The sequence below is a fragment of the Notechis scutatus genome, chromosome 6 (genome assembly GCF_049901735.1).
Source record: "Notechis scutatus isolate UNSWTSFEM ecotype Mainland chromosome 6, rNotScu1.2, whole genome shotgun sequence".
Taxonomy (NCBI): Eukaryota; Metazoa; Chordata; class Lepidosauria; order Squamata; family Elapidae; genus Notechis; species Notechis scutatus.
In genome coordinates this window covers 83,906,942-83,933,588 of record NC_142014.1, presented here as the reverse complement: position 1 = coordinate 83,933,588, position 26,647 = coordinate 83,906,942, and the positions used below count along the sequence as shown (strand labels likewise).

The window sequence follows — 26,647 nt, the reverse complement described above, 5'->3', positions numbered from 1 at the left end:
GAGTTGTTCGTCGATTTTAGGTTTCAGGGCGAACGGAACCCGACGCGGCTTAAGGCGGATGGGTGCTACCTCAGGATTCAAATTAAATGATATCGGGGTCCCCTTGTACTTGCCTAGTCCGCTCGCGAAGACGTCTCGGAATTCTTGCATGAGGGCCTCCTCCCAATCGTTGCTCTCGGCCCGGTGAACTCCAGCTACGGTGATCCCGAGCGGCTCGAACCATTGTAGGCCTAAAAGGCTAGGCCGGTCACGGTCAACAACAGTCAGTGGCAGTGCGACGGTGCGGTCCTTGAAAGAGACCTGGAATTGGCGGGACCCAACGACGGGAATTCGATTACCCTGGTAATCTTTGAGTATAACCCTTTGAGGGTTGAGGTCTTGGTGGCGAATTGTTGGAATAAGCTGCTGGAGCGTCTTCCAAGATACCATCGAGAGGGATGATCCTGAGTCTACCTCCATCACACAAGGTTTGTTTTCGATCGCGACCTTCACCCGGATTTTTCCAGCGTCTAAGGATGTAGCGTGGCCTATGGTGATTGTTTGGTGGGTTTCTTCCCGTCTGGTTTCTTCGCGCCTGGGGTTAGTGGTGGACGGGTTGTTTCTGTAGGAGTGGTTTCCCCATTGGTGGTTCAGTTTGTCTCGGTGTGTACCGAGGAATCCTAAAGATTGGCATTCGGCCTGTCGGGGTTTGGAGTTGGAGGCTTGTTTACTTCTGCAAACCTTTGCGATGTGACCTCTTTTTCCGCAAACGCGGCAGAGTGCGTCAAGGAATTTGCAGCTGGATCGTGGGTGACTCGCTCCACATCCTGCGCAAGGTCGATTTGAGCGTTGTGTGAACTGGTCTCGTTCAGTTCGGAGTCGGTTGACCTCTTCCTCGTCACTTTCTGATGGGGATTCTAGGTCTTCGTGGTGAGTCGATACCGGGTGTCTCTCAGGGCGAGGCGAGGTATCATCGGCGAGTTGGCGTAGTGGTGCGCTGGTACGGCGCATTCGTGCTGCCGACTTCTTAGTTGCTTCCACTGCCGAGGCTTCTTTAAGGGCATCGGTAAGGCTGATGTCCCCCTTAGCCATGATTTTGCTCTGGATTGTGCAATCCTCTAAACCCAGAACTAGGCAGTCCCGGAGGGCTTCTTCCAAGTTGGAGAACTTGCAGAGGCCTCCAAGGTTTCGAAGGTCTGCGACGTAGTTGGCAAGGCTTTCGCCCTTCCGCTGGCCTCTCTGGTAAAATTCGTGCCTTCTGACTAATGTTGGCACGGTGGGCGCGTAGTGGGCCCGTAGCAAAGGCTCGAGGACATCCCAGTCCATTGCTTTTACTTGGCTGGCTTGGCAAGTGACTTCGCCATTTTAAACACAGTAGGGCCCGCAGTGGGTTAGAAAAACAGCTCTTTTTTGCTGGCCGTTGCATCTTTCAAGTTGTTGGTCTCCAAAAACATCTGGAACCTATCCATGTATGACTCCCAGTCTTCGGTTTCTGGGTTGAATGGAGCGGGTGGTCGGCACCGCTGGCCATGATTGCCGTTGATAGTGCGTGTTCGACCACGTGCTCTGTTGGTTGCTCTGTAGATCAGTCAGCTCTTCGGTCTCCGTATCCCATCCTCGTCGCCAGTGTTATGTTCGAAGAATAAGGAGACCAGACATCTGACCAGTGACTTCAACTCTTTAATAATAACAGGAATAGGAATAGAACAGAGCTACTCTATGGGCAGCAGTAACTCTTTTATAGGGTTGGCTGCTACCCTATTAACCAATAACCTTTGTGATAAGTTCAAATAATAACCAATAAGGAGTGGCCTCATCCTGACCAATCCCTGTTCGTTGTTTGAGGACCAATCAGGTGTGCAGGCCTTCAAACCCTACTTTGCATTTTATGCTAGTTACTTTTATTGATTCAAAACAAATACAATGGTTGAATATATTTGTTTTACTAAGAAGGCAACTGCAAGTTTTTAAAGTGTAACAAACCAAGTGCTTATGTATCTACAGGCCAGAATAATAGAAATCTTAATTTGCATTTCAATAGTCAGAAATATAAGGTGCGATGAAAGTGACTGCCTCCGAGCATAGGTCCAAACTGGGATCACACGCTCCCGATGGGTGGCTTGTAACAGTTAAAAGAAAAATAAGCCCCCCATTTGCCACTTTGCTTGGAGTGATGCCGTCACAAGGAAAGGGCACAAAGCATTACAGGCCCTGGAACCAATTTCCCCAGAGCAGCAGCAGCTGATTGCTAAAAATGTAGGCAGTGCCGCTCAATGCATGGCCGATTGTCTGTTCCGCTATTTATTTTGTCATCTCTTCTTTATCCTTCCAGTGCAGTCTAATTTCTCCCTGACATCTCATAGCGTCTCTAATCGCACTCTTCCACCTGTTGTTTCCATACAGGCTACACAACTACCGTGTTTTACCCTGTTTCCTTTCGTTTGACCAGCATTTTAACGGACAGCATGGCGCAACAGAAAACTAAGCTAAAAGTTAAGAAAAGTATAGTCAAGCAGCAAAGCTCCTCTGAGCAATTTTTCACCGAGAGAGAGCAACACCTGAAGAAGGAATATGCCACCCTGACAGAGTATATCAAGGACTATTCAGATCGGGTGGATCACTTTCAAGATGAAAATGAACTCCTGGACAAGGAAGCCCAGGAGATCCAAGAAAACAACAAAGCTTACCTCACCTACTTAGCCAAACGCACCCTCCTGTGCCAGAATGCCATCATTACCTTAAATGACCAGAACCAATCAGATCTGGCCTCTGTCCTGAAACAGAAGGATGAGCTGACCTCTCAATACAAAGACAGAGAGAAGGAGGTCAGGAGCCAGTTGATTGAGATGGAGACCAAGTATTCCCTCATGAACAAGGAGGTTGATGATCTGAGGCCCTTCAAGGAGCTGCAGTCTGACCAGCTTTCCCGTATCTGGGAGCTGGAGAAAGAGCTGTTGGCCATGAAAATCCACCATTCCGAGCAAATGCACACTGTCAAGAACCAGTTCCTGCAAAAGAAGGCAGAATATGAAATGGAGTCCCAGAAGAGGGTCCAAGCTTTGGCCAAAAAGGCTGAGAAAGAAGCCGTGCGCAGCCTCATCCAACACACCAAGCAGATAAAAGCTGAAAACGGGAGATTGCGCAATGAACTGCTGAACCTCATCAAGAGAGCCCAGGGCCTAAAGGCCACTGTGCATCAGCTCCAGGAGCAGAAAGAACAGCTTCTTCAGGAGCTCCAATATGGGGAAGATTTGGCCCATGTGCACAGCTGGCTAAGTCAGCAGAGGAGAGCCAGGGGCAGGACCAGATTGCCTACCAGGACTCGGGTATGCTTTCCTCTCCAGCTATCCATGAACAAAGGGCCAGAATCTCTCACGAGTCTCCAAGGGCCAGCAAAGACACAGTCAACAACACAGACACAGAGGACCCCGAGCGTGGGAGACACAAAGGCTCCCATAGCACACACGGCACAAAGGCTCCCGTAGCACACACGGCTTGCATGGGGGGCTTTAATGGCGACAGCAGGAAGACAGCTGGAGTAGCCTTGGCACGGCCCCAGGGAGGCAGCCTTCACGCTGCCTCCCTGGTGAGGGAGAAGACGAGTGGGTAGCGTTTCTCTGCCTTGGCAAACTGGGGTAACAGGTGTGTTCTGCTTTTCACCTTTACAGCTAAAGTGGCTAAAATAAAAATAAGAATTCCCAAACCTGCGGTATATCATTAGTGATGGGATTAATTCATATAATTGGGCACCTGCAGAGGGGTAAAAAAAACCAGGAAGGTCTATGTGCAATACTTTTGTGTGTGTTGGGAAAAATAATTTGCACACTCCATTCGGTCTCTTAAATGTCATTTAAAATGGTAAAATTCACCAGATCTAGGAGCTGACAGCAGTGTTGATTTGTGGTATCGTAATATGGATTTGCCTTCCTTGGGCTCAAATTGAGATAATTCATTTTTTATTGTACAGATAGTCCTTCTTATTACTCATTTTATGACCATTCAAAATTGCAGCAGAAATTCAAGTCCAGAAAACACACAGATGACAGATTCAGCTGGATCGTTAACTTCTTTATAAACATAATATGAGTATACCGTTTGTAGATTCTTTCAATGTAACGTAAGGCAAACAGCAAGCAGAAGCTCCCAGCAGATATCAGTTTCAGCAAACAAGCAAGTTTCACTTTCAATTCTCAGCAAAGCACACAGAGCCAAACCACACCCCGGTTGTCAGCTCCCGTTGACTGGTCTGTTGCCATGCTTACTTGCTTGCTGACTTTGTTAACTGTGTCTCCATCAGTTAATGAATATACTCTGATACAAATTATGGTCACAGAATCGATATTTTATCACCCATAAATACCTCAGCCATAGTAAATGGCCTCATCTGTCACCTTTTGCTAGTTTCCAGCACATTTTTTTTTTGCTGCTTCTGGCAAAAAGCACCCATTCGAGCCTTTAACAACTGTCACAAAACAGGCCAAAACATTTATTCTGGTCCCATGGCTGCCTCAATTTACAATTGTATTCCCAATCTCAATTATGATCTTAAGCAGAGGGTTACCTGTATCTGAGCATTGACTTGATACCGTTTTATTCATTATGAGGGCTATTAATGACTAATCAGATCTATTGTGGTAGAATTGATACTCATCTGATGATGCATTCCAGTCTGATACAGTTCTGATTCCCACAATACAGAAGAAAAAGGAACTGTAGACAGACGAGACTCTAGAGAGCAGATTGCAAAGACGTGGTTCTGTAAGGTCTTAGAAAGCAATGCTACGGTGCCAGTTTGGTGTTGTGATTTGAGAGATTGACTTGCATTAAAAAAATAACCAAAACCCCACATAATTTATCCAGAGTTAATTTTGCTACACTGACTCATCTTGTTTTTGGTCCAGTGACTTTCTGAATAGATTGTTAAATATATATATGGCATTCACCAAATCTTTTCATAAGTTATTCCATTACATGCTGGTCAGCAAATTTAGTTAAGCACCAGCTGGAGGGTTTCACCTCTTGAGTAGCTGCCTCAGAGACCTTAATTGAGGAGTGCTTAAAACAAGCAAATCTAATCAAATTGGAGAAGTTACTATGATGAACAATGAAATAAGATTGGTTTGGCATGATCTGTTTTAACAAACCTGTGCTGACTGCTAGCTATTATTTTATTTGTTTCTAGATGTTGGCAGATCTGTTTTTTATCATCTTTTCCAGTATCTTCCTGGGTATTGATGTTAGGCTGATTGGTCTGTAGTTTCCTGAGTTTGTTTTTCCCCCCTCTTTTGAAGATGGGAACCACATCAGCTCTTTTCCAGTCCTCTGGTAGTTCCCGGTGCTCCAGGATTTTTGAAAGATATGGTGCAGTGGATCTGAGATGACCTCTGCCAGCTCCTTTAAAACTCTGGGATGTAAGCGTTCAGGCCCCAGTGATTTGTGTTCAAGATCAGACAGGTGTTCTCTTACTATTTTTTTGTTTATTTTATTTCTGATCTGTCTATTAGTTATGTTTTGGTGGGTTGAGCTAGTTTGTTTTTGCGTGAAGACCGAAGCAAAGAATGAGTTAAGCAGCTCTTTCTCTCTGTTGCCTGTTACTTCCTTGCCATCTTCTCTCCTTAGTGGACTGACTGCTTCCTTGATTTTTTCCGTTATTTATATGTTGGAAGAAACGTTATTATCTTTGACTTTTGTTGCAAGTCTTTGTTCGTTCTGAGCCTTTGCTTTCCTGACTTCCTCTTTGCAGATTCTGGCTATCTGCTGAAGTTCTTCCTTAGTGGTATGACTCCCTTTCCAAACCCATCCAGTCCAGGGCCCAAGTCCAAATCCTCTAGTTTTTCATACTATTGTGGATGTCTTGATGGGAAAAATACCTAATTTGCAGACTGCGCATTTCTAGAAATAGGCTAGAGCTAATGGAATTTAACATATGGGGGATAATCACTATGGAAAGCCAAAGCAATATTTACATCCACATTTGAAACTAAAAAGAATTTATTAGTATTTCATAACATATGCTTGATTTGAAGCCCTAGGAGAAAATGAACATATACAAATACATTTAAATATGTGTAATATTTAAACATACAAATAACATTTAAAAGGCTGAATTATGACAATGGTTTTTCATCGGCCTCTGTCTCCTCCTCTACACCAGAAACCTCATTTTGCGAGCATTGGTCTGGAGCTGCCGCACCAGTTGTTCAATCAAGAGCGGGAGGCGAAGTCCACACTGAGCTTCCTCATTATGGCTCCATGGCTCAGGCCCTGCTGAGAGTGCTTCACGGAACTGTAGTTTTCCTTCACATATTTTGCAAATGGAGCGAGTGGGGCTTTGGCTGGGGTGCCGTCTTTGAGCTTGGGCTGGCGAAGCTCCAGCTGCCCCTTGCAAAGAGCGCAGACAAAGCGCTGCGTGTCGAGGGATTTGGAATGGCGCCCAATTCTGAAAGGCAAACACAAGAGGTGTCTTTGAAGACAGAAAGCTGCCAAGGAAAGGCGAAGGTGACATGCATCTACAGCCCAAATTATAGAAGCAAAATCTTCAGGAAAGAGGTTTATTATTTGACTGAGAGCAAACTATTATCATCTCCAGCATAAACAATTAATGGCCATCAAAAACTCCATACACAATTCTATCTTGAAAATACAGATTGTAACCAAGAACCATGGTTCAGGCTCACATAACCTTAATACTATCTTAAGACAACCTCCTATAAAATTCTACTTCAGTGTACAGGTTTTCCTCAGGTTACACAGCTGTTGGGACCAAAATTTCCATCTCCATCCTATGACTGCATCCCTTCGCGATGACAATTCCACCAGTCCCAGCTGCTACTATAACCCCAGGACCACACAGGTTAAGCGACTGTGGCGTGGGAAGAGGCAGGAGCCCCAAACAAAGCAGGCCAGTGGGCCAGAGCTACAGGTGAGCAGGCAGGTGCCCAGAGTGGGCACTATGGAGGGCTGGACAGTATGCAGAGCATGGACAGATGGGTGCCACAAGCGGGAACCAGGTGGGCAGAAAAGCAGCCAGGGAGCGAGCAAGCCACCTCATGGAATTCTCTGGTCTTCAGCCTTAAAACTACTGCAGACAACACTTGTGGCTCTCTCTTGGATTCCCCCTTGCCAGCAGTTTGCTGACTTCAGGTGAAGCCTTTGCCTTGAAATTTTCCAAGTATTCTCTTTCCCATATGACATCGTATCTCAGCTGTGCCAAGTATTAAAAAAAGAAAACATGTTCAACATGGAGCCTCTTGTAGATAAGGCCCATAATCTCCTGGATCAATTCATGGGTTGGACTCCTAAGCTGCCTCCAAGTCCAAAGTTAGAAGTGTGGCAGGATCTAAAGGGGGTTGATATTGGAGTGTTCCAGGACCTAAAGCCTCCAATCTCAACCCCCTTTAGCTCCTACCAACACTTCTAACCATTTCAGTAGGTAGGCGAGAAAAGGATCAAGATACCCCAGTTTCAGAAAAGCAAATGCATACGTTCTGAAACATTTAATCATATTTCAAAATTATAAAACTGAAATGGACTCCATCTAAATTTATTCATCTGCTAAATAAAGCAGATGAGTGGAACTATTGGGAGAATGGTTTAACCAAACGGCAGATGAGGCAGCATCTGTGAATTTTAAAAAAAGAAAGAAAAAGTACTGCTAGGCGAAAGGAAATTCTCCACTCACGTGTTTTTGCACTGTAAGCATTCATAAGTAAACTTGTATTTTATCTCATAGTTGTGGCACCGTGAGACTACTGGGAGCTCTGGATGAATCGTAGCAGACTTCTTGGCATATAAATTCCAGAATCGCCCGTGCCCATCTCGAACACCGTGGATCAACCATGTCGCTGCATGACACAGTTCGTGGATGAGAGTATCCCGAAGTCGATCTAACCATGGCATGAAATAAGAGAACAATGAAACTTGTCTGTAGGTCTGTATGTCATGTGCTTTGCTCTGAGACTAAGTATAGAATGTTAACTTTGTCAGGCATGGAAGACCAGGACCTCGCATGAAGTCCCAAATAAACTGATCTATTATTACTCATGCCTCAGCACAGGAATCTACTCAACTAATGCTGTCAACAGAATTCAAGAGGTTGGGCTTGGTTTGTAGCTACATAGCAACTCGAGGCTGATTCCTCTTTTGACTCCGCCCCCCCCAGATCCCGCCACTCCTCCTACGATAATGTTCCAGCTAATGCTTTATTCTGGAGCGGAACACTTAGCCAAGAACAATTAAAAACCACCATATAGGATATGTGAACTTATAATAAAAAGGTAAAGGCTTCTCCTGTCCAGTTGTGTTTGACTCTAGGGAGGGAGTGTTCATTTCCGTCTCACAGCCAAAGAGCCAGCATTGTCTGAAGATCATGTGGCCGGCATGGATATATGCTAGAGGCGCACAGAGCATTGTTACACCTTCCCACCTAAGTGGTACCTATTTATCTACTCGTGGTTGCCTGTTTTCGACTGCTAGGTGGGCAGGAGAACTAGGAATATAATATCTTTATTCATACAAATGGTAAAGCAGAGAATATTGTTGCAGTTTAAATCTGAGAAACGATAATTTAACCAAGCGGTCAATTTCCTCCAGTTGGCCTGATTTCTTGCCACCATTAAGAACAAAAATGATCAAGCTACATGATGCTCCCAATAATGCAGAAGAGCTGAAAATTGCCTCATTTGGAAGGACAATTGCTTGGTTGCTGCTGAAGAACCCACAGGAAGCCCAATTTGTATGAATATTGGAGGTGGGGGGAGGAGGGGAACAGGTAATGTAAAAGAGCCGAACGGTTTGGACACTGCAACTGCCCAAATTGTATTAAAGTAAGAACTGCAAATCTGAAACTACCCCTCCCTGCCTCCCACTACCATTCCCGGACAATAAGAAATCAGAGGAATGGTTTTCAATTTCACACAAAAAACATGGCTGAAACTTCCAAAGGGGAACTCTCTTCCTAAGAACAGCCTGATTCTTCCACAATCAATCTGGTGCTGGAGACAGCTATTACTACCCTGCCAATTAAATTATCCATAGGATTTCTGGGTGAAAAACGGTGAACTGAAGGATAACTGTGGCAGAAGGAAGAGCTGGCAAGTCGACCGGCTCTTTGTAATCCCGCTCGGAACATGAAGATGACTTGTGATCGCCCACCAGTGCTCCAGGAAGTCGCTCCTCACAAGGAAACCACAAGACGGGCATCTCCAGGGGGTTCAGAGCTCTGGGGTAAGGCCGTCTCTGCTCAAACGGTGGCCGGTGCTTTTATAGACATAGGGATCACATGCTTCCTTTTCTAATTAAGTTTTGGAACTTGCTTGTTAATTGTTTTGTTATTAGGAACCTTTGCAACAAAGTTTTAGAGTGTCAAATGAGTTACCTTTAATTCTTAATGAAAGAAGTTTTAAATATAAATATTTAAATTTAAGGACTTTTTAAAACATTCTTTTTTTTTTTTTTGAATAAATAGCAAAAGGGTGATTATAACATTGACTTTGAAAAAATTATAACTAAGGGTCCAGATGGATTTGAAATAAGATTTAGAATTTAATTATAAGAATTATTTCCATAGGAAAATGCTGTTGTTTTGGATTGTTTTTTTTTTAATGATAGGATGAGACTTTGAAGAACACCCATTAAAAGGAACCAGGAAAATCTAAAGATTACAATTAAAAGAGATGACCACTTAAATTGGACTTACTAATACAGAATGGAACAAAATACTTTAACATGGGAGATACTGAACAACATATGTGAACAAGAAATTCAAGAAACCAGAAATATTTGTATTGGGTGTTCTGCTGGAAAAATATAAGGAGACTATATACTTGATTTTACATGTACTAATTGCAGCTAGAATTGTATATGCTCAACAATGGAAGTGTGATGAGATCCCAACAGATGAGAATGCAATTAAGAAAATACTAGAATTTGCAGAAATGGATAAACTAATGTTTACTATTAAGGACAAAGAAGAAACTAAATACTTTTTGACATGGGGCTTATTTTATGAATGGTTAGACAATAAAAACCGAAGCTAGAAAGATAGGGACATAAAAAGGATAAATGTTAAAATGGAAATCTGTTAAAATGGATAAGCTAAATATTATTGTTATTGCATATTAATGTTATTGTGATTAATGTTATTGTAAACACCCTATTATGATTGCCTAAAAACAATTGTACCCAGACAACACACAGTTTGATTGAAATTGATTTTTTTATATACAGTATTATACGCAGTAAAGCAAATAAAACTAGGGGGGAAAAGGAATACATGTGAGCAATGGATCCAGAGGTTAATTTTAGGAACTGTATGCCTACTATTATAGATAGACTGTGTTTAAAAGATATTATGGAAGATGAACAAGATTTACCAAACAAGACTGAGACTGATCTGAAAGTGGATTTAAAAATGAAAGGGCACAATAATGATATGGAAAAAGTTATCATGATGGACATAAAATTGAAACTGACTGATGTCTTAATAATAATAAAAAAGGATGTACAAATAAGAAACCAAAAGACTGACTGGGATAACTTACTTATATTGGATTTACAAAAGAGAACATTTCCCTTTTCTTTCTCCATTACCATTGTGTATCCTGTTTAAATCTTTCATAACTGAACCCAGCAAGTGGTACCCCTCCCCTTCCAGCTCAGAGTGCTAAAGGAGAGTTGTTGTTGGGGGGGCGTCCTTGGTGCTCTCTGAGCTTGGTTGTTTTCCTGCAGAATCCAAACTAGGGAACAGCATCAGCACACAGTTTGGGGAATGAAGAAAACTGCCAGAAAACAACCAAGCTCAGAGAGCACCAAGGACCCCCACATTTCAACCCCGAGCTACAGATCTTCTCCTCTATAGAAGAGAACTTGCCTTTGCATCCATGCAATCTGTGACTACACCTGTTCTAGTCAGAAAGGCAAGAGGGCCCACCTGCAGAATCACAGACTTTTTCTGAGAGTATTATCTTGGCGTAACGCTGCATCTCTGGGTTCTTCAGCTGGCCAGTTACACAACACCCTGCGGTCTTCTGCATCTTCTTATTCCAGATCATCTCCATTCTCTCGGGCAGCTAAGAGAAATGACAGGCAACAAGAGACGTCCAAAGTTATAAGAGTTGGGTTCAGCTCTCAGTGTAAGCATCTTTTGCTGTGAAAGTTTAACGTTCCTTGTTGCAGAACAAGGGTGGGAGGGAGCAGCAGACACCGACACAGGGCCAAGGCCAAGGCCAAGATGGGACTCCAAGTGCCGGGCCAAGGTGGAATTCTCCACTGCTGCTTGGCACTGAGCTCCCCTCGAGCCACCCAGGCCATTCTGCCCACACTGCAAGCAGACCGTTCTGACCAGCCTGGATGAGAGAAGCCAATTTTCCCCGCTTGTCTCCTCTGGAGGAGAAATTTCTGGCTGGTCTTGGGCAGGTGGCAGAAGCCAGGTATTTCTTCGTCTGTCTTCTGTCAAAGCCCAGCACTAGAACAAATGCTGCTTCCATTTTGAATTTTTGGCTGAGGACACTGGGCTTAGGAGAGGAAACCATGGTGAAAGGGAAACAAAGATTTTGCGAAGATGAGCCAGGCAAAGTTGAGCCCGTGTTAAGGGTAGCTGCAAGTTGAATTTGCAAACCCCAAATTTCCTACCTTCTCCTCAAAGATAGAATGATTGTAAAAAGAATACAGCCTTTGAGCCAGCCCTTCTTTTTTGCTCTGGAAATGTTTTGCTAGTTGGGATTCTGGGTCTGACAATTCCTGCAGGAAGCAGCCCTGGACGCGGCAGGGTCCCCTGGGAAGAGAAAAGCCGAGAGAAGGCTGGAGGAGCAGCCCATCCTCCAGTTCTCATTGGAGAGGCAGGACACGGTCACCCTGGCCTTAAAGGCTTGCCTCAGATCACTTAGCTGGGAGCTTCCCACCCCAAACTATGCTTAATCTTGAAAAGCACGTTGAAAACATAAATAAAATAAGGAATGTCTCCTGAAGAACTGGGCATGGTTAAGCAACTTTCAAGATCCATCCATGACTGCCTGAGCAGAGAAGCCTCAGATCTCGCCCAAGGAACATTAGCCCGCTTCTAACTACAGTACACACAGAGACGTGTTCCATTCCCTTCAGCTCACTCTGTCTCCCCATATTCCAAATATTACACATTGCAACAGAAATATCAGGCCAAAACTGGGATATTAAAGGCACTTGTACACAATTCTTTTGCTGTGTGCTGCGGCGAAAATCAGTTTTCAGATAAATAAGGCAAAACGGCTGTGCAATGCCTAACTCGCTGTGGCCCACTGTGAGGTTTTATCAGGACAGTCCCACCCACCACCACTCCTGAGTCTCAAGGTGCAAACTGTTCTCTGCGGACAGCAGATGGACAGGAAGTAACCTGAGACCGATTACATCATTAGGACCATGTATGCATGCATCATTTTCCCCTCCTTTCTGAAATGTATAAATATGAGCCCTTCCCTTTGTCCGCAGGGGTGGCTCTCCCACTACTCTGGGGTTGCAAGGCTCTGGATGTATGATATGGGCTCCGAGTCAACCCAGGCACGACGGAGTGGCGCTGGGGACAAGGTTCTTCCACCACTAGTCCTGTATTGAGTGGCACTGCCCCAGGCAGACCCACTGAGAAATCTGGGGGTCCTCGGTTACATTGGGAGCCCTTTAGTAGTCAAAATGAAATACTGGAAGAGCCAGGCATCCGTATGTCTTGGCTCCTAGAAAATCAGAAGCCAGACTCTGCTGTTTCCCCACCACGATTCTCCTGTCTCTTGAGAGAGGATGCTGGCCTTCCCTGCTGATGGTGAAGGCTGAGGAGGGTCTTTGGGGAGTAACTGGGCACTATCTTGAACCCTACTGTGAAATTCAGAAAGTAGTATTGCACTGTATTTGTTGTAGTTGAAAACACAGCGGTTCCATTTTGTCCGGCATGAATCAATTCCAATCAATTACTATTCAGCAGCATATAAATTTGATAAACAGAGAAACAAATATACCTAGAAGGATCGAGGTCCAAACAGTGCTAAATTCTCACTTTGCAAGTCTTATTCACTCGCTGCAAAAATGTTTCTCCTAATGGATGTGTGAAAAATCAGCCAGCTGCTTGGACTCTGAAAGGAATAGTAAAGAAGCAGTAGAGACTCACCCCATTTGCATCCGAGTAGCTGACTGAGTAATATCCACGAGGGCCTTGCTCTTAGAAGTCCCGGGGGAAGGCGGTGTGCCAGGAGCAGGGATCCTGGCTGCTGAGGGAAGGCTGCCCTTTCTCTTCGCAGCCGTGGCTGGGCTTTCAAGGGAAGACCCCAGGCCTCCCTCCTCTGCAAGTGGCAAAGAGAATGCTCAGCACGGAGCTGCCAATCAACCTGACCAGGCTTGGCTCACCAGATGGGAATAACCACTCAGGGGAACTTGAGGCCAGGCAAAGGACTCCAGGCAGCTCTTCCATTCCCAAGCCCCAAGCCAGGAGACCAAGAGTGGAATATGGAAGCAGCTTTGCCTACATAGCAGGACGAAGAGACTTGCTCTTGTAACAGCCGGCACAAGCCCACAGGCATCACAACGAAGCTGGGCCTTTATCGTCATCTGCGAAATGGCCCAAGTGGGTGAAACACTGGTGGGTGGACTTGAAAAGGGCTGGATTGACACCCCCCTCCCTCCCTCCTTCTGTGACTTGAAATTCTCCAGATACAGTCCCCCGGGGGCTCTTTTCAAGAAGCAACTGGACTTTACCTCTTGAAAAAAGCACCTTTGGGACAACCATGACCTGGATGACTGAGAAACTCCATAGACATCTACGGAAACAGCTTTCCTTTGGCCTATTACTGGAAGCAGGAAGACCCAACACCACACCCCTCTTCCATGCCAGCAATGCTACCACCGAGACCTTGATTATTCCAGGGTCCCCCACCCGCACTCGTACTCCCCCCTGGCTCAAAGGTGTATTTCCTTGGGCCCACGTGCTCCCACAGGAGTCCAGGAAAAGCAGCGGCTCCCACAACAGCGCACAGCTTATTGAGAGGCTAATTGCTTCTGATCCTGAACAACTCCTACAAGAGCCGTCCTGCATGCATGGCCCAGCCAGCCCCACACTCGAATCAGCCCAGGAAAGGGCCATCTCTTACCACGGGGGCTTTGCTGGCTCCCGGCCCTCCAGGCTTCGGGGAAGAAGAACCTTTGCTTCATGCGAACCACAAGGCTTTCCACCTCCTCATCGGAGCTCTCCGACTCCCTTGAGCTCGGCCGCTGGCTCTGGAGGAGGGAAGAGCCTGGCCTCCCCCAGGAAGCAGCGGAACTCCTCCAAGGAGAGGCAAGAGGCAGGTGATGGGAGGGGTTCCCTGGGGGGCCTCCAACAAAGACGGGATCGTCCTCACTGTCGGGGTCACTGCACGAGGGTGGAGAGAAAATAGACCCAGCAGAGCAGGCAGCCGCCCTTCCAGCAACATCGGAGGCTTTTGCTGCATGGAGAGGTCGTGAATCTGCAATAGAACAGAAGAACAGAGTTGGAAGGGACCTTGGAGGTCTTCCAGTCCAACCCCCTGCTCTGGCAGGAAGCCCTTCAGGAAACAACTTCAGGCGAATGGCTGTCCAGTCTCTACCATAAAGTCTCCCAGTGTCAGAGCCTTCACAACTGCTGGAGGCAAGCTGTTCCACTGGTTCATTGTTCTCACTGTCAGGAAATTCCTCCTTAGTTCTAGGTTGCTTCTCTCCTTGCTGAGTTTCCATCCAATGCAATTAAATATTCTCAAAAAATTATTTATTAAACTTTCATGCCTCCCATGTCTCCAAAAGCTTGTCTTCTATGGCAGATTGGGCATATTCATAAAGTAGGTAGAGCAGAGAAGGAGTTCTTCTTGGCAGAAATGGCTGGCTGCTCCCTTCTCCTAAGGCAGGGGTGCCAAACTCGTGGTGTCACGGTAGCGTCACGTGACGCATCGTGGCTTTCCCCCCTTTTGCCAAACTAGGTGCACGCATGGCCAGCGCGTGATGCATCATCCAGCCTGTGGGCCAGGAGTTTGATGGCCTTGTCCTCAGGTTTTTTCTCAACTCCCCAGTGTACCTACAATGCTGCCTTTCCTGGTGGTGTCTCTTCCACACATAATCCCTGATCAGTTTTATGACATCAGCCATAGTTAGCTTGGCATCATGAGGGGCATACATTTTACATAAAATTATTTAGCCCCTGATCATGGAGTCTCATTTATTTCAAACTCATGGCAACAGCCAGCGACAAAGGAGACTCTTAAGATCAGACCAAATGTCAGCCTGCATCTTCACTTTCTTTCAAGCTAGCTGCCAGCTGCCATGGAAATGGGCCGGCGGGGAAGGAAGCGATGGGTATTTGGGAGGGGAAGCGTGCAGGAGGAGAAAGTGGAATTTCTGAGAAGCGATGGGGAGGCCTGGAATCAGAATGGCCAGCTCCGGTTGTTTAACATCTTCAAGGCCAACCATCCTGGAGGAGCAATGCACCTGGACCAGAGACATTCCCAAAACATCTTCCTGGCCGATGACTGAACTCTGGTTGCCTGGCAGCTGGGCTGGGCTGGGCTGGGCTCTGGGGTTAGTTTCCATTTCTCTCTTCACGCACGTTTTGCTTCAGACCTTGCCTGACTTTTGCTGCAAGCAGTTCTTGCCTGGTAAAAGTACCTTTTCTCTGAACCTATGGAGTCAAGCGTTTTCTTTCCTAGGGATTGATCAGAGGCAGCCCTGACACCAACAGTCAAGAGGTAAACAATACCCCAATCAAGGAACTGCCAAACAAGCTAACGGTGAACAGTCCAAACCAAGAATCTCTAAGACCACCACATCCCCACTGACAGGACAACCCCTTTGGTATACAACCAGAGGGCAAATCCCACCCCCCTACTAACACCGATGGGGTTACCTAGCTTGGGTAATGCAAGAAAACAGCCAACCTCAGGGAACAGCTCAAAGGAGATTCTGCCAGCATCTTTTCCTCAGAAACAATGTAGCCTGCAGACCCTTCCACTAGGTAATCTTACTGGAGAGGGCTAGAGGGAGGGCATGGCGGGAGGTTGTTTAGCATTATTCCCAGGGAACTTAACTGAAAGATGGTGGCCCTTTAGCGTGGCTACAAGAGTGCCATCCAACAGCAGTCACAATGACGAGGAAGGCATTTAAAAATTATAATCTTCTCCAGTTGGCATTTCTGATTGCACAAAAGGGGATGTCCTGTGTCAAATTGGGCTGCTGCACTCTAGCCCCCTTTAAGAATTTGGAAAGAAAAAAGCAGACAAACTGCAAAGCCCAGCTCCTAAAAAGGGGAGGGGGGGGTTTGACTTTACTTGCCTTTTGCTGCAAATCCATACTTATCTTCAGGAGAGCTAAACAAATTCTCCTTTGAACTTTTCAGATGGAGAGAAGTGAGAAAAAAAAAATAGAATTAAGAATTAAACTCTGAAAGCAAATAAGGATTTTTAAAACTCCCCCCTTCCCACCCAGGAAGTTAGCAGGCCCTGCAGCCCAATACCTGAGAAGGTCCATTTTTACATCGCTGGGCTAAACTCAGGCAGGCCCTTTTTGGACCCGAAAGAGGCCCCAAAGTCTCTCCCAACTCTGTTCTGTTCTGTTCTGTTCTGTTCTTGCCGCTCAGCCTGTCACCTCTTGGGGCTCATGACAAGTCAGATGTCAGGCGCAAAAGTTCCACGTGTCACTGATTTATTGCTAAAAGCCTAGGGACAGGAATCTTCTCAACTGATGGCCAGCGCTTGGTTAGTTAGATAAGGGTCAGTCGAGGGTGGCCATTTGGACTTTGCCTTTGGCTACCTAGTGAGAGGCAACTGGACTTTCTGGTTTTTCTTTGAAGACATTTAGCTTCTCCTCCAAGGAGCTTCTTCAGCTCTGATTGGATGGTGGGGAATGGAAGGATCTATATTCCTTGCAGACAGCTGATCATTTGCATTCTTTTTAGAGTTGTTGAGGCCACTTGGAGGTTTATTTGTGTCCTCAGGGTCACCTGAGTAGTGCAAATAGGTGTGGAGCCTTCTTGGAACTGCGGAGAGGACTGTGTTGTAGACTGGAGATAGATGGTGTCCTTGGGGTGGGGGAGAGAACAACCAGGAAGCCTCAGGGCTTCTGATCGGGGCAAAGACAGACCCTCCTGGGCTGTTCTCAGCAGAGCGGCCTGGGTCTTCCCATGAAGCCACCAGGGGGGCTTTCTTTTCCTCCTTTTACTGTGGCCACGTCTCTCGGAGGCCCTTTGAGGAGTATCCAGGAGGCACAGAGAAGCGGCTCACGGGGGAAGCGGGAAGCCTCCCATTCAAAACCCCTCATTTCTGTGAGCTCCTCCAACGGCCACTCTGGCCTCTGCTCCTCCAGGCCAGGCTTTTGGGGGAAACTCAAGAGCCACAAAAGCACCGGGCAGGTAGTTGCTGTATCTCCCGCTGGGGAGAAGTTTTATTATTATTTTTTTAAAAAATCCAAGGTACCTTAGAAACTTAGAAATCTATATGCAAATGGTTTCTATTCTCTCCATCCTACATTTTATCCTATTGCCATTATTTCTAAATTAAATTAGTATGTTAGAGTAACTTCTATACTACTGTTCAATTCTCATTATTATTACAATATCACCTCTCTACTATGTAGTATAGTTATACTTCTCTCTCTACTGCAGTTTTCATATTCTAATTTATACATGATTTTTAATTTTGTTTACTACAGATGGTCTACTGTTTTATTATTGTTTTTATATTGTGGTTTTGTCTGATTTATGTATGCCATCCAGAGTCACTTCTGATGAGATGAGCGGCTATATAAATGTGATTAAATGTTTTTTTGACTGTCTCTTTGGAAAGGTATGTAGACTGTTGTTTACCTCTATGTGCCTCTTGATAGCTGATTTGTCTGAGTTCCCCAAAGCTCAAAAAAAAAAAAAAAAAAAAAAAAACCACTTCCTTACCAGCAATCAACATTCAAATGAGCAGAGATTAACTTTGATTAATAATATTACACCAACAATCAAGAAGTACAAAATAGTCTAATCATGAAAGCAACTCAGGCAAACAAGTAAACAGGAGTCTAACTGAGGGACCTGCAAGACCACTCCCATCAACACGGACAAGGAAAGCCACCTATATAGAGACAGAAGGCAAACCCCACTCCCTTCTAGCACTGACGATGCTACATAGTTGGATCATGAAATGTTTGCAAGGAAGCAACCAAGCTCAGAGAGCACCAAGGACCCCAACTCAGTTTACCCCTGAGTTGCAAATATTATTTTCTAAGTATTTTTTCCCGGCAAGCCCCTTGTCTGGGCTTGCACATACATCTGTTCTCGCTTTCTCCGAGAAACCCACTTTTGTTTGTTTGTTTAAAAGGAAGCTAAGAGGAAATTTTGGAGAAACAAGAAGCTCTCCTATTACTTATGATATTTTAAATTCCTGATCAAGGAATTCACCTAATGAACCCAATGCTCTCCCTGAGCACAAAATCTTCTACTAAGTGGCAACCTTGGCATCTTGGATTTTGGAACAAGAAACATGGTAAGATTAAAGATGATGTTTCTGCCTTTCCTGAAATCTGGGAAATACTGATGTTGTTGGAATATTTATTTAACTGGCACTGCTGAAGCTCCTAGAAAAGAACATTTTTCCTGGGGCAGTTACTAGTTAAAAGGGTAAGACATGCAGGGTGGCCCCTTCTTATCTAAGATGCCTCTTCCAGAGCAAATCCCACTGAACGTCCTCTGCTCAGCCAAAGCAAACCTGCCTGATTCTTAACCAGCAAGGTCCTAGATTAGCCTGATCCTAATCTACCAGCCTTCCTTCCAGAACACCCTTAAAACTTGGCTACTTTGTCTTTGAACAGTTGCTGTTGTTTTTAACTGTTTTTGCTGTAAACCACTCAGAATCACACACTGAGATGTGTGGCTATATACGTTGGTCAAATAAGTACATAAATTACAGAATTATTAAGGTAATTGCAAAAACCATGTAGAAATTAACACGGCTCTTTTAAAATTTTGTTTACTAAGCATAAATTACACACCCTTTGTCCAATCAGATCTTAAAATGTTTAAAACTGAATATGTTTCAGGAAGTCCAAATCAACGTAAAGTACAAAATTTCAGACACACCTGCTGTTTCTTGTCCTTGGTGTGCAACACGAAGCAGATCTGGGGATTCTCATTCTAGACAAAACTAAAACAAGCCACAGAACAGAACAAAAGTTAGTTCCCTTAAACGATTAAACTCTCCAAAAGCAAATTAAACTTAATTAAGAATTCACTTCCCTTTCAGGCTCTTTCGGGCCTAACGGGAAGGCCATTGGACTCCTCCTGGAAAGAGCGTGCTGGGATGGCCATTGGAAACTTGCAGGCAGCGGGAGAAGCAACCAGGGTCGGTCAAGGGGAGTGCGCCCTTTCAGACATGCGAGTCCAGGATACGGATACAGGTAGTCCTTGACTTACAACAGTTTGTTTAGTGGCTGTTCAAAGTTACAATGGCACTGAAAAAGTCGTGACTTACGACTGTTCTTCACACGAGCGTTAGCCTCCCCCGGACACGTGATCAAAATAGAGATGCCTGGCAACTGTGTTCACGACAGCCGAAGCGTCCAAGGCGCTCGCGTGATTCCCCCCTTGCAACCTTCAGACAAGCAAAGTCTGGGGCGGGGTGGGCTCCTGCCTCTCTCATCTGACCGTTTCCTAGGCAGCCTCTCCTCTTCCTTTCCTCAAGGTGACGTCGGATGGACGTAGCTCTGAAAGGACCTCCCCAAGCCCAGCCAGGTCTGTTCCTGCTCCCTCTGCCGCCTTGGAGTATATGGCCACCCATCTCACACAGAGGACGCTGGGTGGCTTCCAAGTTTAATACAGAGAAACCCACCAAATACAAGCCAGAATTGTGTGTCCATTCCCTTCCTGGGTTGCAGGCAGAACTGGCTGTGGGAACCGGTACTGGCACCTGGATTGTGGGGCCACCAGCTGTGCGGACCAGCTGTTTCCCAAAGAAAGTGTTCCGTGCAGCGGAGAGGCCAGTGTCAAAGGACACATGGCCCTCTGGACCTAGGCTTCTGGGCAAAGGAGGACGGACGCTGCTGGAAGGGGCTGCCTTTCCCGCTGTGGGCATCGTGTGGCAATGAGGGACTCTGCTGCGGGAGGGGCAGGGCCAGGGCCAGTCCAGCCTCTCTGTGGCTTGGCGGGGGAGGGGCTGTGCTTGCAGCTCCCCCTGCCACTTTGTTGGGTAACCATCTTGCCTTCCCCCCACCCGGGGGAGATCTGGAAGGCCCTGGGAACCACCTTCTGCATGAACTTTTAATCAGCAATCGTCACCATCCAGGAGGCTTCAACTGGATGGATTTAATTGCAACGGGGACTAGTCGTCGTAGGAGAACGTTTAGCAGGCGGTGAGATTCTACTTTAATTTCCCACCAGTGAGGGTGTGTGGGGGGGTTAGTTATTGGCTTGTAGTTTTGGCCACAGAAGTCTGGTGAGAGGGGAATGACTGTTGGCACAGTGTGACTGGTAGATTGGGGGGGGTGTGTGTGATCCCTGACGAACTAGAGGCACTGAATGCCTAAGACTGAAAAAAGCAGCTCGAGTATTAGGGAACCCTGACTGGAAGATTGAAGTAATGGCACTGGTAAATGGTAATGGTAAAGGTTAGGGTTATTCCCATAAGTGGTCCAAGTCCAACCCCTCCTGAATTCCACTGACTCTTATCTGGTGTCAATTTAGTATTGAACTTTAGTTGACCAGATTCTTATGCCTGAAGAAATCTTCTATGTCAGCCCTGAAGCCATTTTGGGAGCATCTTCAGGACTGCCACTGCAAGTCCAGTTGAAGCTGTGGGGATGGGAGAGGGGGAGACAGAGATAGCTGGGGATGCATCGCCAAAATAAAATTCTTTCTCCTGGGAACCAAGGACGTTCTCACCAGGTGCTGGGAAGGCATGGACTGAAATCAACGGGAGCTGGGACCGGGACCTGGTTGGACCATGTGACGGATGTCTGGCCTGGGGGCATGGACTTTGGGTTTTAGTTTGGGTGGGGAAAACCTCGGGTCCTTCAAAGTCAGGTTTTCACCAGCTGTGCCAATATGACATTCCTAATAAATTCATACTTTGAGGAAACTCCAAGCCTCAGAGTTTTGATTGCGTTGGGCTTGTTACTTGGAACCCTGACACTCTATCCTGAAATCTAACAGACAGTCCTAATTCTTTGTGCCTGACACTTGGCAAGCATTAGCAGGAGAGAATCTGGTTGGGTTGGGAGGGGAGGCATTCCCTGAGATATGCCCAGTGATGTTCTGGGTCCAACACCTGCCAGGACCCCCGAGAAGGGCAATGGGGGTGGCGGCAATCATCTGAGATACTTGGGAAGCAGCCAGGGGTCCTGCTCCTCAGATTGCCAGATGTGCAAGGCACTACTTGTTAAATGAGGTACTAAGAGGGATCCGTTGGGACTGCTGCGGTACCAGCCTCCCTGCTGCATTAGCAGCTTCTCTGCCTGAGCCTCTTGAGTCTGTTCTGTGCCGACGGTGGGATTCCCCAGGGTTATGGTCTTGGGACACTTCAGCTTGCCTTCCCTGGGCAAGGAGTCTGAGGTATCCAAGAGTTCATGGCCACTACAACAGTCATGGATCTGTCCCAAGTCATCCAGAGCCCAACATATAATAGTGGTCATACAACTGACCTTGGTTTTTTTCTATCAGAACAGTGGTAGGGTCCTGTGGAACTGGGAGAGGTATTGGTTCGTCCCATCATTGTCAGGCGACTCCCTGGTGAGCCTCCACAGGATCACCATCCATAGTAACAGCTTTATTTGCTGTTCTTTGTGCCAGACAGCCAGTTCGTGTTCATGTACTCTTGTCTGTAGATGCTTGGCCATTTCCTCTACAAAATTGCTTGCACAGTCACTACGGTTGATGAGGTAAACCACCGAAGATGTCTCCTCCTTGGGTAGTGTTTCCTTTGGACGCATCACTCTTATTCTTAGAGTTTGGTCGGTTTGTGCGCCACCTTGACTCCATGCTCCAGGAAAATGCGTGCAGCAGTTTCAGATACTCCCCGTATATACAGGAGCACCCTCCACGTAGCTGTTCCACTGGCACTTTCAATGGGTTGCCAGGCCTTGGGTGTAGTACACCTTCGGACAAAGTCCATGGAATAACCATTGTGCTTGCAGACCTGATAGAGATATGCCCGCTCCTTGGCTTTGGCTGTCAGTGTACTACAATGAGTGTCTACCCTATTAAACTGTGCAAGCAATTACATAGGGGAAACAACCAAGCAGCTACAGACAAGAGTACACGAACACGAACTGGCTGTCTGGCGCAAAGAACAGCGCTTTCAGATGTGGGCACGTATGCAGGAGCATAATCACCCATTCAGTTTTCAAGAGGCTGGGGTTGCACATGATATAACTAAAGGAGGACGTCTACTAAAACAAGCCTAGTTTTCCAATAGAAATTATATCCATAGGCATATCAAACTACCACCGGCCTACCAAGCATTGAGACACCAGGAAACACCCTGCAGGAGGAGCAGAGACCACTTCCCATCGGGGAGCAGGGATTGATGGCACAAACACCCCCCCCACACACACACCCGGGCATGTGGATTCATCCTATGAAGGCACAGCCAGGACTGTTCAAATACAGAGGAGCCTGGCAGAACTGCCCCAAGTTATAATGGGCAGGAATAATGAAGAACGAGCCGGGCTGACCACAAGGTCACGAGCAAGGCAACAAATTGCAATAGCTGGAAGATTAACATCACTTCTTAGAGATAAGCATTCCAGGCTAGGTCTAGCAAGAGGAAACAACAAGAGATAACTCTCCTTTGACTAACATGACTGAAGCAAAAACAACAGGGTTAATTATGGGTGGGAGGCAGTTGGAAGGGCCTATCACCTGTGCAAGGGCTACATTGATTAATGATATATAAAGGCATAGATCTCCGTAATGGTAGTTTAATACTCTGACGATGTCAGCAGAGGCTGACAAAAGTTTAGTAACTACAATAAATATAATTTTTAGTTCCGGAGATCGCAGGATGTCTGTTTCTTCTTTTACAAGTATACCTGGAACTCGTATTTTTAGAATAATTTGTAATATGTATGTGTGTATGTATGTATACATATATACAGATATAGATATGTATATGTACAGCCTTCCAGCAATTAAGGCGCAGAGACCTTCTCAGTGCTTTCCCCAGCATGACTTGATCTCTTACACAGGAAAAGGAGGCAAATCATACCAAGACATAAGCTCTTTTGTGTCACTGAAGGTACTTGGCATTCTCAGCACAGAGCGCTTCTTTTTCCAGACCTAACTGATCTGCAATCACTTTGATTCCCATACTGGCATCTTCAATATTGGATTCCTTATCTGCAGAATGCCACAAGGAGGCTACTTGGACCGTAACAGAGCCAGAGAGATCAAGGAAAGACATTAGTCACACAGTGCAAAGAGCAGTTATTACATGACAAAGATTATAACATGCTCCTACTCAATTATTTTTCATTATTTTAGGGAGTCAGTTTGGTCTAGTGGTTAAGGCACCTGCCTAGAAAGGAGGAGATTGTGAGTTGTAGTCCTGCCTTAGCCATGAAGATCAGTTAGGTGAGCTTGGATCAGCCACTCGCTCTCAGCCCAACTCACCTCACAGGGTTGTTGCAGTGGGAAAGTAGGAGGAGGAAGATGTTAGCTGCTTCTAGTGATTTATAAAAATAATAAAGGTGGGATATGTGTTTGTGTGTACATTTTAAAAGTTATTCAGTTTCTCAGCAGTGTATATTGTTCTCTCTTAGCCTCTCTAAATAAAATAAAAAAAAAAACAAGTTAAATATCTATGAACAAATGCTCCAGATAACTAACAAAATCAACTTTCTATTAATAGGTTAAAAATATTTTGATCTGATTAAATGGTAAACATCTAGAAAAAAACATAGCATTTATACAGAACATTGGACCATCCTCATCTAAGCCATGCTCACCAAAGAGCAGAGACCTGTGTTATAAGGTTCTTCAGAAGTGAATATGGGTAGTCCTTGACTTAAAACAATTCATTTAGTGACCGTTCAGTTACAATGGCACTGGAAAGTGACTTAGGACCGTTTTTCACACTTATGACTGTCACAGCATCCCCACGGTCATGTGATAAAAATTCGGATGCTTAGCAACTGACTCCTATTTAAGAGGGGGAGACAAGAGGGGAAAGAAAGTAAGTGCCCTTATCTATTTAGGAAGCTGCTTCAAGGTCACCTGGCATACCAGCCACATGCCATCCTGTATTGGAACTGACCGTTATGAAAATACCCTGCCTGAACCCAACTGGCTACATGGAGTGGGCAATGGGCGGCAAATGAGAAAGGGAAAGTGAGGGATTTTGGTGTGCAATTTTCAGTTCTGGCTTTGCACTACTGCAATATACTTGACTATATCTTTCTCAACAAATGGAGCCGAGGATCGTTTCTTTTTAGAGGTTTAAGTTGCAGCAGGTCTGATATTTTGCAACTTTCTTACAAGCAAAGCCAATGGGGAAGCCAGATTCATTTAACAATCATGTTCCTAACTTAACTGTAGTAATTCACAACAGCCTTGGCAAGAAAGGTTGTAAAATGGAGCAAAATTCACTTAATGTTTCATTTAGCAACAGAAATTTTGGGCTCAATTGTAGTCATACGTTGAGGACTACCTATAGTAGAAAGCGGATAGAATAGAATAACAGAATTGGAAGGGACCTTGGAGGTCTTCTAGTCCAGGGTCTCCAACCTTAGCAAGGAACTCTGGGAACTGAAGTCCACAAGTCTTAAAGTTGCTTAAGGTTGGAAACCCCTGTTCTAGTCCAACCCCCTGCTTAGGCAGGAAACCCTATAGCATTTCAGACAAATGGCTATCCAGTGTTGGAGCATTTACAACTTCTGGAGGCAAGTTGTTCCACTTGTATCCTTACAATTTATATTGACTGTTTCCTAGTATGATTTGATTGCCTATATGTACCCTATGACTATATTAAGTGTTGTACCTTATTATTCTTGATTCTTTCTATGTACATTGAGAGCACATGCACCAAGACAAATTCCTTGTGTGTCTAATCACACTTGGCCAATAAAGAATTCATTCATTCGATTAATTGTTCTAACTGTTAGGAAATTTCTCCTTAGTTCTAAGTTGCTTCTCTCCTTAATTTGTTTCCACTCATTGCTTCTTGTCCTGCCCTCAGGAGCTTTGGAGAATAGCTTGACCCCCTCTTCTTTGGGGCAGCCCCTGAGATATTGGAAGACTGTTATGGTGTCACCCCTAGTCCTTCTTTTCATCAGACTAGACACACCCAGTTCCAGCAACTGTTCTTTAACGATTTGGAAAACGGAACTGAAAGTCATACTCCAAAAAAAGCACTTTCTCTACTTCTGCAGGTTAACTTTTACATACTTACGTTTTTCAAATTCATCGTCACTTCCTGAAGATGATGAGCTGTGAAACAGATCGTAAGAGGTCTATTAGTGGCCCAAAACAAAACCTACGGCTGTAAGAAAGGCACCTCCAGGAGCATAGAGGCCGTTTGAAAGGCAAGTAATGCAGGACAGGCCGCTCCCTCATAAAAAGCCCAAGGAAACTAAAGGTTCAGACCTTGAACAGAGCAGCCCCCGTCGAAGCTCTCCACCCCCACCCCCAGGCGCACGCGACACGCTCGTCTAGACTGCCGCTCCCAGCCCCGCTTGGCGTTTCCAGAGATCGCCCTCGAAAACGGGCATTAACCTCCCCCTCCTCCGGGGGAGCCTCCGCCAGAGCCGGAATTGCGCTTACTCTCCGCGCCGAGCCATCGCGCCAAAGCCGGAGCCTCCGGCGGGCCAGCCAGAGACTGCGGGGCCAGGAAACCGAGGGCCGCTCCTCGAATTTCCCGCCTCGGCGCGCGATGATGATGCCACCGCGGTTCCGACCATAGAGAGAGGGGGTGGGAGCGCCCTTCCTCCCGCGGAAGCCGTTCCCCGCAGCCGGTGGGCGGAGCCCGAGGGGGAGCGGCGGCCGAGGCCGGGCTCATTCTCGGTCAGGCCTGGGGCGGCCGCCGCCTTCGGGCGACCCTCGGCCAGGCTCAGCGGCTTCTGCGCGGAATGGCCGGGAGAACCGGGAGCCTTTTCGGAAGAACGAACCGGCGGCCGTGCCAGGCTCGCACCGGCAAACCTGCCTGGCTGAGGCGCAGCTGCAGCGCGGAGACCGAGGGCAAAATAAAACGGAAACTCGGCTCCTTTAGAGAGCGTCTGTCACGCCGCAACGCCGGGGAGCGGGCGCAGAGAGGGATCCCACGGGCTGCACCTTGCCCCGGGCCGGCCCAGGCCGTTCCGCTGCTGCGGCCTCGAAGGCAGCCCGAGGCTGCTCGGTACGTGCGCCAGCCGAGCCCCCCCTCGAAAAGCAGGCTGGCCTCGGTGCCTCGGATCGGGTGCTTAGATTTACGCTGCCTCTCTTTCCTCCGGGCTCTGACGAAGGCAGGCGCCGCGCCCTCTCCCCGCCGCAACCTTTCCCTCACGGCCGCCCCGGGAGGAGGGCGAGGGAGCCTCGACTGCCACACCGGCTCTCCTAACCCAGTTCATTAGGAACTGCTGGTGCCGGGAGGGGGGAGCTGCAGGAGGTGCCACCCGAGCAGAGAGCTCTTCCCTGCCAGCCGCTCCTCCTTGTGCCGGCCGCAGTTCCAAGCGCTTGGCTTTGGCGCCCATCGCCTTTGGGGCT

The 26,647-nt window shown here is 46.5% G+C and overlaps 2 protein-coding genes across 3 annotated transcripts; one reads left to right on the top strand and one right to left on the bottom strand.

The window, feature by feature from the left end:
* The first annotated feature begins 2,433 nt into the window (after nt 1–2,433).
* LOC113425651 (coiled-coil domain-containing protein 166-like) lies at nt 2,434–3,464 on the top strand. The gene has a single exon (XM_026687871.2). The coding sequence runs from the start codon at nt 2,445–2,447 to the stop codon at nt 3,462–3,464; it is 1,020 nt and encodes a 339-aa protein (XP_026543656.2). The 5' UTR covers nt 2,434–2,444.
* A 2,488-nt stretch (nt 3,465–5,952) lies between these two features.
* GCNA (germ cell nuclear acidic peptidase) lies at nt 5,953–25,868 on the bottom strand. Of its 2 annotated transcripts, XM_087969053.1 has the most exons (11): nt 25,730–25,837; nt 25,359–25,396; nt 23,178–23,329; nt 19,058–19,121; nt 16,270–16,325; nt 14,085–14,438; nt 13,109–13,280; nt 11,611–11,752; nt 10,910–11,048; nt 7,661–7,865; nt 5,953–6,418 (listed from the first exon to the last, which is right to left on the bottom strand). In XM_087969053.1, the coding sequence occupies exons 4-11, from the start codon at nt 19,108–19,110 to the stop codon at nt 6,184–6,186; spliced, it is 1,356 nt and encodes a 451-aa protein (XP_087825179.1). In that variant the 5' UTR covers nt 19,111–19,121; nt 23,178–23,329; nt 25,359–25,396; nt 25,730–25,837; the 3' UTR covers nt 5,953–6,183. The 2 variants fall into 2 exon arrangements, with proteins under 2 accessions (XP_087825179.1, XP_026543661.2); XM_026687876.2 differs by lacking the exon at nt 23,178–23,329 and having other exon boundaries at nt 25,730–25,868.
* Nucleotides 25,869–26,647: the final 779 nt, after the last annotated feature.